Source organism: Meleagris gallopavo, chromosome 3, assembly GCF_905368555.1.
Source record: "Meleagris gallopavo chromosome 3, MGAL_WU_HG_1.1, whole genome shotgun sequence".
Taxonomy (NCBI): Eukaryota; Metazoa; Chordata; class Aves; order Galliformes; family Phasianidae; genus Meleagris; species Meleagris gallopavo.
The window spans coordinates 58,480,852-58,497,921 of NC_139406.1; the positions used below are offsets into that span (position 1 = coordinate 58,480,852).

Genomic DNA, 17,070 nt, shown 5'->3' on the forward strand with positions numbered 1-17,070 from the left:
AGCCACTGTTGGCAAACAGTCCTGAAGTTAAGAACTTTTTCCCCCCTCTGCCTTCCTCTCCAGGGTCCTGCTGCGTGTCCGCATGCTGTACTATCTACGACAAGAAGTTATAGGGGACCAAGCAGACAGGATCTTAGAGGGTGCTGACTCAAGGTTAGTGCAAGTGCAGGTTTATTTTTTTTGCTTTATGATACTGGCTTATGTAAAGCACGTGTACTATAATAATTTTAGCATTTAAAGGTTGTCGTGCTTCCTGTTAAATGTGTTCGCAAGCCACATTATTATTTTATCAAACGAGGTGGGTAGTTTTCTTGGAGGAGGGAACAGTGTGGGAAATTACAGATATGGGTTTTTCAGTATTGCTAATATTGAAGAATTATTATAACTCAATTTTAATTTTGTTTTTTTAAAAATACTAAGATTGTAAATGAGTGTGTTTGGGTAACCACTGGCATTTTACTCCTAAAATAGCCTAATATTTTTTCATTGTTTCCTTTTAAACAATCCAAAGTAATTTTCCCATGTGTTCTAATTGGTGTTGTTTTTTCCCTCTCAAGAAGCATATTTACAAAATGGTGTGAACCACTTCTCTTTCTTTCTAACATTTTTGTCCAGTCATCTTTGCAAATGTTTATAATGCTGTCTTTATAGTGAAGTAGATGTATGGATACCTGAGCCGTTCCATGCTGAAGTTCCTGCAGACTGGTGGGATAAGGAGGCGGATAAATCCCTTTTAATTGGAGTATTCAAACACGGTAAGTGGTGTCTCACTCTGAACAAAACTCAGTTGTAAAGCTTTCTGCGTGTAGGACTGTTCAGTCATAATATTAACAAGTATTGTTCCAAAGAACTGTTGGCTTGTATCTCCCTTTTTTTTTTCTTGCCTGCATTAAAAACCTAATATGAGCTGTAAATATCAGATGCTGTTTTTAAATGTTTGCAGAACATTTGAGAAGAAAACATTACTTTCTTGGCTGTAAATAAAACAAAGCCATATTTGTTTAAGTAATAGCCAAATAGTAAGATAGATCTCCATAAACTTTGCTTCCAGCACTGCTTCACTTGCTAACTCTGCCAACCAGTGTCAAAGTGGACGGTGGGCTTAACCTCTGCTATTAATCTGTACAAGTGCCTCCTGGGCTTTGTTCCAAGCAATATTTCACAAATGTCAGTGTTGAGAACTCCCGGCTCCCTTGAGTGGGATGCAGCCTTGTTAACTTTGAAAGGCTGGGGATGCAGAGCTGGCATGATATATACAGTGAGCGATTCCTGATTATAATCCCAATTCTCTGGAGGTCGCAGAGGTATTCTCAGCAGCCCAGCCTGACTAAAGGGGAGAATGATGGCTTATAAAACCTTTCATGATTACAGTTTGGCTTGAGGCTCTACAGCAGTTAGGAGCAGTGTGTTGTAGTACAAATCCTAATTGAATTGTGCTGTTCTGCCTATGTACAGCAGCTCTGTTTTGTGGGCTCAGCTGAGGCAAGTCTAGTCTAAAAATCATTTTCCTGCAGTGCACTGTTGGGATCTGCCATTTTCCATCTAGTCAACTTGGGCAGTAAAAAAGCAAACAGCAGTTTGAAAACCATAGAGGGAACAGTGTCATCTTACTGACATGCATCATCCTAAACCTAATAAGACAGGTTCGTTGGCCTTACGTATAACCCATGTATGCAGCATTTTCACAGCCTACGCTGAGGGTTCCAGCAAGGCTGGAGCTATAGAGAGAGAGAGAGAGAGAGTGTGTTTGTGTGTGTGTGAGAGAGAGAGAGAGAGAGTGTGTGTGTGTGTGTGTGTGTGTGTGTTTGTGCTTCCATTCATATCTGCGTGTTTGCAGTAGGGAGTGCTGAATATGGAGAACCACTGTAAAAGTTACGTAGGAATCTTTATGGAAGTGTGGGGTTAGTTTTGGTGAAAGATTGTCACTTTATAAAGAGATTACATTGAAAAAACTATTCAATTTTTACTGTTTGTTAATGCTACTGATGTTAAAATGTTTCTGTGCTGATTAAATATATCAATATGAAAAATGTTATTACACAAATGAAAACTACTGGGGAAAAATGCATCATTTTTTATGAAATAATTCCTTTAAAATCACAGTTACAGCTCTTTAATTTTATTTAAAAATAAATGAACCCAGAAAATTGTATTTCACTACCTAAACTGTTCTTTTTACAGTTGATCATATCTTTACAAAAAAACAAACAAACAAAAAAAAATTGCTTCCCACTCCGCAGGTTATGAGAAGTACAATTCCATGAGAGCTGATTCAACACTGTGCTTTCTGGAACGGGTTGGCATGCCTGATGCAAAGGCCATAGCTGCTGAACAGAGAGGGACAGACATGTTAGCAGATGGCGGTGATGGGTAAGGACGACATGAAAAAATTAATAAACTTTATCAGCATTGTATACGTTGGCATGAGTTCATGTGTCATATTCTGCTTACATCTTGCCTGAGGATCTGAAGTGATCACATAATGTAAAAAGTATGTAAAATTGCTTACACGGTTGAGCATGAAATATAAATGTGTAGCTTGGTACGCATTCTGACGGCTTTTGTAGCTTTTTTGCTTTTCTTTCCAGAAAAATAACCTTTCAAAAGCAATATTTATTTAAATCGTTTATTTTAAATAATTTTTTAGAGGTGAATTCGACAGAGAGGATGAAGATCCAGAATATAAGCCAACCAGAACTCCTTTCAAGGATGAAATTGATGTAAGAACTTCAAGTTTCTGTAATTACAAGTATTCATAAACATAACTAACACTCCATGTTTATTCTAATGTAATTCTTATGTTTGTGAGCCACCAGATAAACACGCCTTACAAAGATACTTTTCTGCTGTATTTGAAAGATAACATCTTTTTTTTTTTCTGCAAACAATAACATATGGTCAGAGCTGAAAACTAAAATAACTTCTGTCTTCTCCCAAAGGAATTTGCAAACTCACCTCCAGAAGACAAAGAAGAGTCCATCGAAATCCACTCAAGTAAGACTATACTAAAGAAATTTTGAAAAGACAAAAATAGACCACTTAGGCAAAGGTGGACTTTTTATTAGCACATGAAGAAATGGGTTGTGTTTTGGGAAAACATCACGGTAAACTTCGTAGTGCCAAATCTCTTCATGCTTCATGTGTTTCAAAACAATTATTTACCTTGTTTGAATAATCCCACGTTAAGGCTTTCTGAGTTTCTAATTACATAGTAGAAATTGTGATGATAAAAACTGGATGTTTCTTTATGCTGCTGTTGATGCTTTTGCTGAGATGATCTTGAAGTTGCAGTAGATAAGTTCCTCAGTATGGAGGAAAAGTGCCAAGTTTAAGTGAAAATAATGAAGTGGTAAATCATAAGCATAGGTGTTTTCACAGAGATGGAATGATCTTCTTAGTAACACATTTAAAGCTCTACTGCATTAATTTAAATACTTAAGGGTATTCTTAATATGTTTGCATTCATAACATTGAATAATAATACCTGATAGTTATCTTTAAATGCTTCACAGTCATTTGTGTTTGTGGAGTCAGATGGTTTTATTCTATTTTTTATTTCCTACCAGTGTAGTTATCCTGTTTCTAATTTGTTCTGCACTAATATTAATGAAGCGTATGTTCTTATCTGATCAGACAGGAATCCAGTTTTAGCCTTAGAAACTTTGAAATGTTTAGTGGTGGTTTTGCAGTGCACAAATACTTCTCTATTCTCTAGACAAGCACAGTGAAAGCAATTCTGAGTTAGGCCAACTCTACTGGCCCAACACTTCAACCCTGACTACCCGTCTGCGTCGCCTCATTACTGCCTATCAGCGCAGCTATAAAAGGCAACAAATGAGGCAAGAGGCACTAATGAAGACTGACCGCAGGAGACGTCGGCCTCGGGAAGAAGTGAGGGCACTAGAAGCAGAAAGGGAGGCTATAATAACTGAAAAACGACAAAAGTGAGTTTTCTCAGTGATATTTTCCTTTAAATCTCAATTAATTTTGTGTGTTGCCAGTACTTCTGCTTTGAAAGTATAAACTAAATGGGCCTGGGGGTATCCAAACTGTTCGGGCTCGCCTTTAACTAAGTGGTCTGTTTTTTTCCTTCTTCCTTGAATAGATGGACAAGAAGAGAAGAAGCCGATTTTTATCGTGTAGTGTCTACTTTTGGAATTATTTTTGATCCTATAAAACATCAATTTGACTGGAATCAATTCAGAGCATTTGCCAGGCTTGATAAAAAATCCGATGAAAGCTTGGAGAAGTATTTTAATGGCTTTGTGAATATGTGTAGACGAGTGTGCCGAATGCCAGTCAAGCCAGATGACGGTAAGTTTTACTGACTGCAGAAATGGACGTAACTATTAATAGGTGGCACCATTGTTGAAACTTGATTCCTAGGTGCAATGATTTAGAGATGGGCATACATCTAGTCAGTGTTAAACAGTGCAAACTGATGTCATTGCAGAGCCACCTGATCTTTCTACTATGATTGAACCAATCACAGAAGAACGTGCTTCCAGAACTTTATATCGCATAGAGCTGTTACGGAAAATCCGTGAACAGGTTCTTCATCACCCACAGCTGGGGGAGAGGCTAAAACTTTGCCAACCAAGCTTGGATCTGCCGGAGTGGTGGGAGTGTGGTAAACATGACAAAGACTTACTGATTGGTGCTGCTAAACATGGAGTCAGTAGGACAGATTATCACATTCTGAATGATCCTGAGCTGTCTTTTCTTGAGGCCCACAAAAACTTTGCTCAAAACAGAGGGACGGGTAATGCAAATATTGTCTCTTCTCTACACCCTGTGGGTGCTGGCTGCAGTCAAACACCACCTATTGTCCCATCCACACCAGTACAAGAAGAAAAAAGTACAGAACAAACGGAGTCTAAAGTTGAAGGATCTGAAAATCCAGCAGCCAAAGAAAAGTCTGATATCAAGGAAGAGACAGATATTGCAGATAAAGACACTAAGCAGGATTGTGATGCTGAGGCTGAGACTGGCTCTGTTAAATGTGAATTGAAAGATGTAGAAATGAGTACAGACGTAGACCCAAAATCAATCTCTGAAAAAGGTTCAGAAGAAGATGAAGAGGAGAAACTGGATGATGATGACAAATCAGAAGAGTCCTCCCAACCTGAAGGTAACGCTTTGGTCAGGTCAGTCCTAAGCACTTGCTTAGCTTGAGTCCTACAGCTGTTCAGACTTGTGCCAGCTGGTAAGTGGCATACATGGAGCTGTTTTGGAGCCTGGATAGGCTATGTTTAGCAGTTTCTTTTTTTTCTATGTATCAGGTGGCTAGATAAACTTTCCAAAAACAAACAAACAAAAAAAAAAAAAAACACCAAACCATAAAAGTTAAAACAATCCACCTTTAGTAGGATTTTTTTTTCCTTGTGAGGGATGATTTCCAAGATAACTTACTGATCTAGTAAGCATAATTTCTGTGCCATGTGCAGAAGGCTAAGGCTCTGTTGTAATAATGATAGAACAGAAGCATGAGTTACAAGTATGGTATCAAATATGCTTGTCTTAACCTATCTATTGAGGTTGACATTGGATGGTTGGGAACTTTTGTAGTTAATTCTTGGTCATGATCATTATTCAGCAGGAGCAGTCTCTCAGGGTAAGAATTTTGATGAAGAAAGCAATGCCTCTATGAGTACCGCAAGGGATGAAACACGCGATGGATTCTACATGGAAGATGGGGATCCTTCTGTGGTCCAGCTGCTTCATGAGAGAACATTTGCCTTTTCTTTCTGGCCTAAGGTTGGTTGGGGGTAGGATGGGATGCATAGTTTTCAATACAGATAATATGAGGGAAGTATGCTCCAAAGAGAGCATTGTACAGTTCTGTGCTTCTAGTGAACATGAGACTTAATTCTGAGAATGATTTTTGAAATGGCTTTTTATTGTTCAATTGTGTACAAATTAGTGGAGGAAATGAACAGAATTGCTTTACTGTAAAACAACAAACTGCTGACAGACATGAGTTCCTTATAGGCCTTGTAACTGAGTGCAGAATGACACCTCTTACACCATTTTTGATGGAAGCAAATTTATGACTCTGAATTCTAGATTTCATCTGCAGTGCAGTCTGCAAGGAGAGCAGAGATTCTGCAAGATCACCTTTTCAGTTTGGGATGGGGAAATGGGTACTGGTGACCTACATGATCTAAGCCATTATGTAATGTTGACAGATGTAATTGTATTAAGGTGTCCTGCAAATACAAGCAGCAATTTTACATAGGATAAAGCTCTACCTTATTTTGGTAGCAGTGCAGAAATATATCTAACACAATTTTTTTTATTTTTTATTTTTTTGAAAAATATCAAACTGTAACATCGTAGTAAATCCATACATAATTTAGTACTCTCCTTTGCAGTAAGGGCAGAGAGAGAAATAAAGTAGTAATAGTCTTAAGCTTACTAATCACCATAACAGGGCCATCTGGTTTGGGAGGGGATGGGGTAGGGCGGGGGGGACCTTGCTCTTAATAGGCTTATTCCTGGAGAAAGCAAGCAGTCTGTTGCAGCTGCTGAGATTTGCTAGTGGCCTTTGCGCTGTTTTGCTGTTCAGGAAGCTAACTGATGCTCATATTCCCTAACCAGCAGTATTTCTCATAGTTCTGAAGTTTCTACTACTTCAGACAAGCTAACATGGAATGTACTTGAATACTAAAATGGAAAAGAATTATACTCATCTTCTTTGCTTTCAGTATGTATTTTGGAAACGTGAACTAAAATCTTATTTCAGTTATAGTGTATAAAAACAAATCCCTAATCTATGTAGATTCATCATAAGTAGACTAATACACATAATCAGAGATTTTTAGTGTACACGCTTCAGTGAAATTTGAAGTGATAATGGGTGTGGAATGAAAATTGACATTCATTAGATGTCCCTAGGTTGGTGCTTGTTTCATAATGTTGAACTTTATTAATAGTGACGCTAATGAGGATCCACTTCCTAGGACAGAATTGCAGATCCAGCCTCTTGGATCTCAAGAACTGCAGTTTTAAAATACTCATTGCAGATGTTTTGATTTTTTTTTCCTTCCGAACTGTTGAGTTTGCTGACAGCTCAAGTGAGAAGCGTAAAACAATTGTGAGTTTCTGTTAAAGTCTGTTGGTACACTGTCCAACAGAAAATTTGATCTGTCTTCCTTCTTCATCTCAATATAAATGCTGTTTTTAAATTCTAGTTCTATTCCACAAAATTCCTTACGTATTAGTTTTTTTCAGGTGATCAGTTTATCCTGGTCTGGAAAGAAATAGTTGTTTTTTAATGTCTTTCTTAAGCTTTGCTGAACTACACAGAGTAGTTATATTCATTTGAGTTTAACAGGCAACCTTCTCACTAAAGGTTCATTATGTACTTTTCCTTTACACAGGACCGAGTAATGATCAACCGATTAGACAACATCTGTGAAGCAGTGCTGAAAGGGAAGTGGCCAGTAAATAGGCGCCAGATGTTTGATTTCCAGGGGCTCATACCTGGGTATACTCCAACAGCTGTGGACAGCCCTCTGCAAAAAAGGAGCTTTGCAGAGCTCTCCATGATTGGTCAAGCCAGCATCAGTGGCAGTGAAGACATCACTGCTTCTCCTCAGTTGTCAAAGGCAAGGCCCCATCCTTCTCATTCGTACAGAAAGCTTCTTATCTTTTGTGAACTTATTTTGCATAATATGAAAAAATAGCATTCCTTTGAATAAAATAGGAAAAATAAAAGACAGTGTTTCCTTCAGTAAAGTAAAGGCTCTGTTTTCTGAGTTACGTGTTCATTCTGTTGTAAAATCAGTGTAGTTAACAGAGCTGTGTTAATGTTTGGAAATCTTCGTATTTCATCAGGAAGATGCACTCAATTTATCGGTTCCACGTCAGAGGAGGAGGAGACGAAGAAAAATTGAAATCGAGGCTGAGAGAGCTGCCAAAAGAAGAAATCTTATGGAAATGGTTGCCCAGTTACGTGAGTCTCAGGTGGTCTCAGAAAATGGACAAGAAAAGGTTGTAGATTTATCAAAGGCCTCACGAGAGGCAACAAGTTCTACCTCAAATTTTTCATCTGTTACTTCAAAGTTTATCTTGCCTAATGTCTCCACACCCGTGTCTGATGCCTTTAAAACTCAAATGGAGCTGCTGCAAGCAGGTCTTTCACGCACACCCACAAGGCATCTACTAAATGGCTCTTTAATAGATGGAGAACCGCCCATGAAGAGGAGGAGAGGAAGGAGGAAAAATGTAGAAGGGCTTGATCTGTTATTTATGAGCAACAAACGGACATCATTGACTGTAGTAAGACAACAACCTTTTTGTCTCCTATTTGTTCTTCTGTGTCTAGTACTTTCTGAATGTGAGTTTACAGTGTTATTCTCTAGCAAATAATAACGTACAGTTCTTACCCAGCCAGCTTTTGCTTTGTATTTAATTTTGAACAAAACAAAATGTTGCTTATATCAAGTTTTTACTATAGCAGATTGTGATTTAGTTTTAACTAGCTCGTACTTTCAAAAAGACATTTTTTCCTTTGAAATATAGTATATTATAACATACATTTTGAGGCTTAAGTTTACCTTCTCTCTTCTGTAGGAAGTGAAGGTCTTGGAGACCATTAACTGATAATGCATGAAAACTGTTTTGTCTATTCTTTAATGTTCAAAGATTCTAACTTCACAAAATCCCCTAATGTGACTGCTTTACATAGTGGAAACATTTATTAACTGCTGTCTTGAGCCTTTAACTTTAGCCCTTGAAATAATTTCTCCCAGGTAACTGCTGCCTTAAAGTGAGAAGTAATACTGGTGTTAATGTTTTCAGGAGGATGCAGAAGTGACCAAAGCTTTTGAAGAAGATATGGAGGCTCTACCAGCAAGGAACATTCCATCTCCTGGTCAATTGGATCCAGACACTCGCATCCCTGTAATCAATCTAGAGGATGGGACCAGGCTGGTGGGAGAAGATGCTCCCAAAAACAAGGACTTAGTTGAATGGCTTAAATTGCATCCTACTTACACTGTAGATATGCCAAGTTATGTACCAGTAAGTATGTGATTTTAAAAGTGTAGCTGTATTAGATTAGTATGGAAGTTAATTTTACAGATATGGAAATAAATTTTTTCAAATTCAGTGTAGTCATTAGATTTCAGTGGAGATTTTCATCTTAGCCACACTTACTATGATATCTAAATACTCAGGAGGCACCAGGATTTCTATATATGTTCAGGAAAAGATTTTTTTGAGGGTAAAGTAATTGACCCCTTCTTAAAATTTTTGGTAGAAGAGGTGTCATAATTCTTGTTTTTTGTCAAGAAAATGAAAAGCTAAAAAGCAACGCATTTCTCTTCTTTCCAGAAGAGTGCAGATGTGCTGTTTTCCTCATTTCAGAAGCCGAAACAAAAACGACACAGATGTCGAAACCCTAATAAACTGGATATAAACACCTTGACAGGAGAAGAAAGGGTACCTGTTGTAAATAAGCGAAATGGGAAGAAGGTAAAAACTAAGTTCAATGAAATTGTTTGAATTGTTTAATAATGTCTTTGCATGTTGAAAACAGGCTTTCTGTTCCAAACTTTCTTCTTTAAAAAGTTTAATTTGGCACTGACATTTATTCTTACTATCACTCAGAATCTTTGATTTCTCCTTTACAAATGGTATGCTCATACTAGTCATTTAAGTTGAGCAACTCCTATTTTATAGCATATTATTTCTTTGCATCTGGTATGAATTTAATTACTAGCACTGCCTGGACTGTGACGTTTTGCTGTATATTTTTAAACATGGTCTTTTCAATTCTTATGTCACTAGGAAGTTTCAGTTCAGTTTTCCACTATGTGAATTGAAATTCTTTACTTTCATCCTTTGTAGATGAAAGTGCACAAATGGAAAATGTACAGTTTTGTGGTTTGGGTTGGTTGGTTTTTGTTTGTGTTTTTAAGTATTACCTTATCTTTTGCATTAGATGGGTGGAGCTATGGCCCCTCCAATGAAGGACTTGCCAAGATGGTTAGAAGAAAATCCTGAATTTGCTGTTGCTCCAGATTGGACTGACATTGTTAAACAGTCTGTAAGTGAAACTTTAATTCCATGCTTCGCTCTAGGTTACAGTGCAGGAAAGTTGAAGGTTGTGTAAATTTCTGCAGGCAAGCACTGATGATTAAGTCCTTTATCTCATAGCTAGTAGTTCTGAGCTGAGGAAATTGTAGTGTCAGGATGGGAGTTAGCCAGCTAATGGGAAGGATGATAGAAGGCTTCTCTAGAGTGGGATTGCAGTATATGGAAAAATCAGGTACAGAAAAGTATTAGTTACTTGTTTTTGTTTATTATTTTGTATTTTTTTCATTTAGTAAGCAGCAGTTCTTAATAAATACAGGTATTTGTACATTAAGCAGTTACTAAACTAGGTGTTTTTCACATGCATAGCAGAAACAGTAATCGCCTTGGTACTTTGTAGCATCAATGAGTTACCTTTGCTACCTTTTATTTGAAAACTGTTGATTTGCCAGGTTTGAAAACCAAACTGCTTTTCGAATTAAAAATTAATGTGGTAAAATCCCTTCAATTTCTTTCATTATAGCTAGTTAAATGCTGAAAGCTACAAAAGCTACTAGAGAATAAAACTCCTTTCTGCATCCCTTTCTCAGGGTTTTGTTCCAGAGTCTATGTTTGACCGTCTTCTCACTGGACCTGTTGTGAGGGAGGAAGGAGCAAGCAGAAGAGGAAGAAGGCCAAAAAGTGAAATTGCCAAAGCAGCTGCAGCAGCTGCTGCTGTAGCATCAACTTCGGGAATCAACCCACTACTAATGAACAGTCTGTTTGCTGGAATGGACCTCACCAGCCTCCAGAATCTACAGAACCTGCAGTCTCTCCAGCTCGCAGGCCTCATGGGCTTTCCGCCAGGGCTAGCAACAGCTGCTGCTGCTGGGGGGGATGCTAAAAATCCGGCTGCCATGTTGCCTCTGATGTTGCCAGGGATGGCAGGATTGCCCAATATGTTTGGACTAAGTGGATTGTTGAATAACCCAATAACGGCTACTACTGGAAATGCCACTACTGCTTCCGGTCAAGGAGAGACTGAGGATGGCGCTTCAAAAGCTGAAGAGAAGAAAAATGAGAATGAAGAGGAGAACAAAGACTCTGAGAAAAGCACAGACACTGTTTCTGCTACTGACTCTGCAAATGGATCTGTCAGTGCTGCTACTGCGGCGACTACCGCCACTGCCACCACTACCACCACCACCAACACTGGATTGCCCACAAACCCTCTGGCCTTCAATCCTTTCCTGCTGTCTACCATGGCTCCTGGCCTGTTCTATCCATCTATGTTTCTACCTCCGGGACTGGGAGGATTGACTCTGCCTGGTTTCCCAGCACTAGCAGGACTTCAGAATGCAGTGGGCTCCAACGAAGAGAAGGCTACTGACAAAACTGAAGGAACTGCCTTTAAAGATGAAGAAAACCTGGAAGGCAGTGATGCAGAGGAGAGCCTTGATAAAACTGCAGATTCCTCCGTTTTAGAAGACGAAATAGCACAGGGTGAAGAATTAGACTCACTTGATGGGGGGGAAGAAATAGAAAACAATGAAAATGATGAATAACCAGTACCAGTTACAGTTGAAGTGTTTTAAACTTTTGACAAGTGGTAGTCCTACTGTTTACACTCACAGTTAATGTCCATACTTAGTTTTTATAAGCTGTTCTGTAACATAGTGTAGCAAAAAAAAAAGTTCAAGTCATGTTATACAGATGTGTCAAAAGGTATCTTGGTCATTAAGTATTGTGCAGTGCATTATTTATTATCCCTAGGAGAGATGAAATTTGAGAGGTGATCATGTCTTTTTAAGGAAATTGACATAATGCTCTGCTTTTTTTTTCTTTTGGTACCATTGGTATTATGAAAAGCAGCAATTTGTAATCAAGTGGCACTAATAGAAGGAAGTGCTGCTTAAAGGAAGGATGAAGTTATATATTTAATTTTTTTATTTTTTATTTTGTTTTGCTGTGAAGGTCAAGATGAAATTTACCATACATATCGTACTCGCGCTTCATTTTGACTGTATGGGAGTTCACCCGCTCACATGCGCGCGCACACCCACACACACACACTCTCTCTCTGACAATCTTCATGATAGTGTGAATGTCTCTGTCTTGAGACGCAGCAATAATAAGGCAGCTGTTGAATGTGAAGAGTACCTTTTGGAAATTTACCCGCGGAGAAGGTTCTTACAGGATAAAGCTACAGTTTAATCGTCTCGTGATCTTGTAATGCACTGGTATAAACAAAAAGAAAAAAATCAGGTACCTTTTTTAAATTAAAGGACTTTGTTACTTTAGCCACAAAGCTAAACAGCATTACCTCAACTCTAAACTAGCCTTGAAGTTTACAGACATGACTTTGTAAATGTATTGTTTTTCTTTGTTGTGATGTCTTTTTATTTTTTTTTTTTCTTTGGAAACTGCTATCATGTAAGATAAGATGTAAATTGCTGCCAACTGTAGTAATGATGCTTTTAATAAAAGTGACCCATGATATGCAGAGATGTAATTATAAAATGTAGTGTTTAGGGACATCACAACTGGTGTTCATGTTTTATATTTGCATTGTGGCTTTTTGCAGCGTTTTCTGCTATACTCCCTAATAGATTAGTGGCTGTAAATGCTGAACTTATTGTCTTCACGGGACTAGGCAGAAAGAGAAACCCTGAATTACCTTCATATTTTCCACTCTAAGTAACTCTGCAGAAAAGCACACTAAAAAGCCTACTTTACTCCTTCAAAAGGGGCATGAGAGACTGAGAATACTTTAAAATGTGTTCAGCATGTGATAATATGGTACACTAAAGAACAAAAGGGCAAAAGAAAAATGAGGCTTTAATAGGCACAATATCTAGGTCATTTATCCTTGGTTAATGGGTAGAAAAACACAATGCTGTAGTGACAGCAAGGAATACAAAGGCTCTGTGGTATCCTGTAGACCAGAGCTTGTGATGCCAGAAACCACTGTGTCAAACAACCTACATGAAACTAAAACTGACCCACTTTTCATAAAAACCAGCGTCTCTTCTGGAGAGCTACCGATTTGTACCCTTTTGTGACCTTTGATATTGGAGATAATGTACCATTTGAGAACTTCTGTTTTCACATTGTTGTCACCTTGACGCACACGTACACAACCGTCTCGATAGTGAGGATAAAAGGTTAGGTCTGCAGTAGAGTACATGAAAAATTAGCTATTTGAGTAGCCAGCTGTGGGTGGACCCCTGTCTTATGATTAATTTTACCTGTGCTTTTGGAGAGCTGCAACCCTCTCACATCCCCTGTGAATTTGCACAAGAGCTCGAATTAAGGAGTACTGCAAGGCCAGAACTCAGCCGTGAGGAGGACGTGTTACAAGGGGTGAACTCGCCCTGAAAGGAGCGTTCAACGAACAATGAAAGTAGATGAGAAATGAAAGCTTAGGAAGTGAATTTGGTGTGAATGAATCACAGACACGCACTGCTGAAATGAATAGGTGGCAGAATGTCTCGTCGTGCCACTTAAATAGATCATACGGAGTTAATGAAGGTCAGGAAGGATTTCCTCCTGCCGTGTCCGTCACTGGAGAGTTGACGAGGTGTGTTATTCTTGCCTCTTTCTGAAACACTGCACGTAGACCATGACAACAAGTGAGAGGCTGAAGGCCAAGGTATATTAACTTGATCTGGTGTGTTGAATCCATTCTATCTGTTATTTAAGTTGTTTAAATGACTGGTGTCTTATTTTGTCTTCTGTCTCTAGAACTTCCCCTGTAAATGTGGCTAGGTGCTTCCTGTTGTGTGTATTTCACGTACCGATATAAAATAGCCCTTTTCTAAATTCAGTTTTATAATTCCCAGCAAAGATTTAAACAGACTAATGATATCCCTTGGGAGGCCCCTTTTTAATTGGCAAGAATAGAAATTATATTGTTAAATGCCACGCAAACCCTTCTCATTCTCCTAACTCTCTTCCTCCCTCAAAATGAGGGGGAAATTCAGGTAACTGCCTACTTCTGCCTGCAGGTTTTTGTCACTGAAACATCCAAGTCGTGACATAGGGTGTCCAAGGGACATAGTAAGCAAATCTTACCCCTATTAGAAGAATTCCTCAAAGCAGTTATTATTCATCTGCGTTTCCCGTTCAAAACTGAAACTGGAGAACTGCTGTAGCAGCACGGATGCTGTAATGGCGGGGGAGTCTCCGGGCTTCTCCTCTTGCTTTCCAGCTGCTTTGCTTCCCCCAAGTTAAGCAGACTGCTCACCTGTTGGAAAGAAGGCAGCGTTTGATTTTGGAAGGGGTATGGGCCCCTGGTATGAAAAATGAAGTGGGGGGATTGCCATCTAATGTCCAAGAAATGTATTACATGAAAATATGAAGGTTTTTCTTTGATACGACAGAGTTTTTAATATGTTAATTATTGCAGTGATTCTCACAAAGTTTTAAAGTGTGTCTAAATGAATAAAAGCTTACGTGCGTTAAGATGATTAGAACATGCTATTCTCAACTTGATTCACAGCCGGAGCACCTTCCTGCCCATCTCAATCGGAAGCCTTCTGCCAGTACCCGTGTTTTGCTGGACCCCTCCCTTATGGTCACAGAATTGCTAATGGGGAATGTCAAGGAGTACAAGTGACTTTGGAGGAGCGTGTATCTGTGTCAAAGTATAGAATGATCTGCATGCTGACGCAGCCTTTCCTGGGTACGTGGTGTGCAGCCCTGCCAAGAGAAACAGCAAAACAACAACAAATCTGCTCAGGCTTCTAAGGACGTATTTTCTAAGAATTTGCAAGAGAAATCTTATGATCCTATTTGTAAACTTAGGCTGTTGAGGAGAACTGGTTGAAAACTCACTGATGATGTAGCAGACAAGTTCCCAAACCAGTCCAAAGTATCTTCTGTTGGCTTTGGTCTCTTGTTTCATGTCAGTGTCAAAAACTGTGCCGTGTGTAAGTGTATCACTGATTGGAACAGCACGTAGTTTTCTTCTGTCGAGGACCTTTCCAATTCAGTGCAGCAAAATAAGCACTCTTTCATTTGAGAGACAAGAGTTTGGGAGATGGGGAGAGGTAATCAATTGTGTTTCCAGTGCTGAGCTTCCCATTGAGTTTCATCTTGCCTACCAAACTGCCTGTATGTGCAGAGCTCCAGCTGCCCCACGTCGCACACTTCAGCTCACCCCTTGGTGTCAGGGCTGGTTCTGGCGGCAGCAGGAAGCACCCAGGGCTCTGAGCCCTGGAATCCCCGTGCTGGGAGCTGCAGCCCTGTCACCACTTCTGGCTGCATTGGATGGAGGAGTGCTGGCTCTGGCTGGAAGCAGTGCCTTCAAGAGGCCTTGAAATTTGGCATTTTGGGCAGGTATTCTAATCACCAGCTTGAATCAGCTGCTCTGATTAAAATTCCCAAAGGAAATGGATTGTTACAGATTGGCAGTTGCTGTGAGCGAGGTTTGATGAGTGTTTTGGAAGCAATTGAAACACTTCCAAATAGGAAGTAAATGTCCAGTGCTCTCTGAGTGCAACCTTGGTTAATTTGATGATGATTTGATGCAAACCAGCAAATATTTAGGATAACATAACATACTACAAAAATATATCTTCTAAAAGGGGACAAGTCCATATCAATGAATAGTTTAGGTTTTTCACGTTGCATAAAATTGCTGTCAACGTTGGTAAAACCATCAGATCTTAATCACTGGAGCCATTTGTGTTAATGCTAGTAGTTTGCGGTCTGTTATTCATAGTCAGTCTTTGCTTAGAATTTAGACACCAGTGATAGTCACGAGTCAGAGACTTCATTAAAATCCTGGTTACTGCAGCCCACTTTAAAACACAAACCACCCATTTAGGAACCTTGCTTAGAGCGTGGAGATGTAAGAGCATATTGGGGCATCTTACTGTGTAAGTTACATTTCTGTTGTTTTGTTTGTCGTTCCCACTTTTTCTGTGTGAGTCTATTGGCCCAAGCAGTGTACAGACTTCAAGCTTTGGCTTTGTTGGTTTTTTGGGCAGTCTCATTTGTAAGCTGAATGGCAGCAGGCCATGAGGTTAACCCCTCTGGTGCTGGAGGCAATGCACACTGTGGGTGAGGAGTGGCCGGCTCTGCTCTCAGCGCTTCTCAGCTCTTCCCCTCTGCGATGCTTTGCCCTTTGGCTGGAGGTGCCCACAGGCACCAGTAGGGCACTGAGGGATCTCTGCACCATCGGTTCTCTCCCGTGGGCTCTGGCTGCTGTGGGCCTGAGTGGGATTTGCATTTTGATGGTGCTCCCTTGGCTCAGAGGCCCTGCAAGGAAACTGGGATCCTTCGTTTTCCCTTTTTCTTCCCCCTTCCCTCCCCCACTTTTTTTTCCTTTTTTTTTTTTCTAAAGGCTAGTGGAAAATAAGAGACATCCATTGTATCTCACTGCGGAGGCATTGTTCTGTACCAGACAAAGATGGCATATTTCTGCCATCCATAGTTTCTGCTCCTTCAGCCATGGCTGGCTACTGATGAGCAGCTGTGCAGGCTCTGAATAGCCCCAGGCATTTCCTAAAACCATTAGAATTATGAATTTTCCCTAAATGCGTGCCAAACCCCTCCCAAAAATATGTAGCAGAAGGAGGGAAGCAAAGCCTTTGCTCTTTGTCCAGAACTTGTTTTCTAAATTCAAACTTTCAAGGCAAGTGCGCTCTCATAAAGAGCATGTAACAAGTTCTGCCAAACATACCAGCTGATTCCAAACTGACCTGCACAAGCACTGCTCAGAAGGATATTTTGAAAGAAGTGCTTTTATTTTGTCTTTAAGGATTTTTGTAATGGAAAGAGTGAAGGGTTTAAATTGAGCTACGTAATTCTGTTTTACGCACTGGGCAGGTGCTCGTGATGAATAGTCAGAACTGAAGAAAATGCTAAAAATCAGTTCTGCTTCTCATCTGCCACGCATCTGACACTTGTGAGGTATGGTGGGGGCTGTCAGCACAAGGACGTGCTTTTCCTCCCAGCCTTCTTCAAGTTCTCCTCGGCCAGACTGGCCATCTTCTGCTGTCTCAGTCTGCAGCAGGCTTGCCATCTGCTATATGGCTAATCAAT

General features: G+C 39.7%; 1 protein-coding gene and 1 long non-coding RNA gene across 8 annotated transcripts in view; one reads left to right on the plus strand and one right to left on the minus strand.

The window, feature by feature from the left end:
* Positions 1-12,523, plus strand: part of CHD7 (chromodomain helicase DNA binding protein 7) — a 126,242-nt gene extending 113,719 nt beyond the window's left edge. For 4 of the 7 annotated variants that reach the window (XM_085221170.1, XM_085221167.1, XM_085221169.1 and 1 more), the window contains 15 exons: positions 64-153; positions 652-755; positions 2,241-2,370; positions 2,648-2,720; positions 2,940-2,994; positions 3,716-3,944; positions 4,106-4,314; positions 4,454-5,131; positions 5,597-5,757; positions 7,383-7,610; positions 7,840-8,283; positions 8,806-9,027; positions 9,340-9,480; positions 9,950-10,054; positions 10,632-12,523. In XM_085221170.1, coding sequence (XP_085077296.1) covers positions 64-153; positions 652-755; positions 2,241-2,370; positions 2,648-2,720; positions 2,940-2,994; positions 3,716-3,944; positions 4,106-4,314; positions 4,454-5,131; positions 5,597-5,757; positions 7,383-7,610; positions 7,840-8,283; positions 8,806-9,027; positions 9,340-9,480; positions 9,950-10,054; positions 10,632-11,585 — 3,823 coding nt within the window. In that variant the 3' untranslated portion in view covers positions 11,586-12,523. The remainder of the gene's footprint in view (positions 1-63; positions 154-651; positions 756-2,240; positions 2,371-2,647; positions 2,721-2,939; positions 2,995-3,715; positions 3,945-4,105; positions 4,315-4,453; positions 5,132-5,596; positions 5,758-7,382; positions 7,611-7,839; positions 8,284-8,805; positions 9,028-9,339; positions 9,481-9,949; positions 10,055-10,631) is intronic. The other 3 variants (XM_085221172.1, XM_085221173.1, XM_085221171.1) reach the window with 3 other exon arrangements.
* Positions 12,417-15,666, minus strand: LOC146544725 (uncharacterized). Its single transcript, XR_014882533.1, has 2 exons — positions 14,476-15,666; positions 12,417-14,266 (listed from the first exon to the last, which is right to left on the minus strand). It is a non-coding gene; the product is annotated as an uncharacterized LOC146544725 (long non-coding RNA).
* Positions 15,667-17,070: the final 1,404 nt, after the last annotated feature.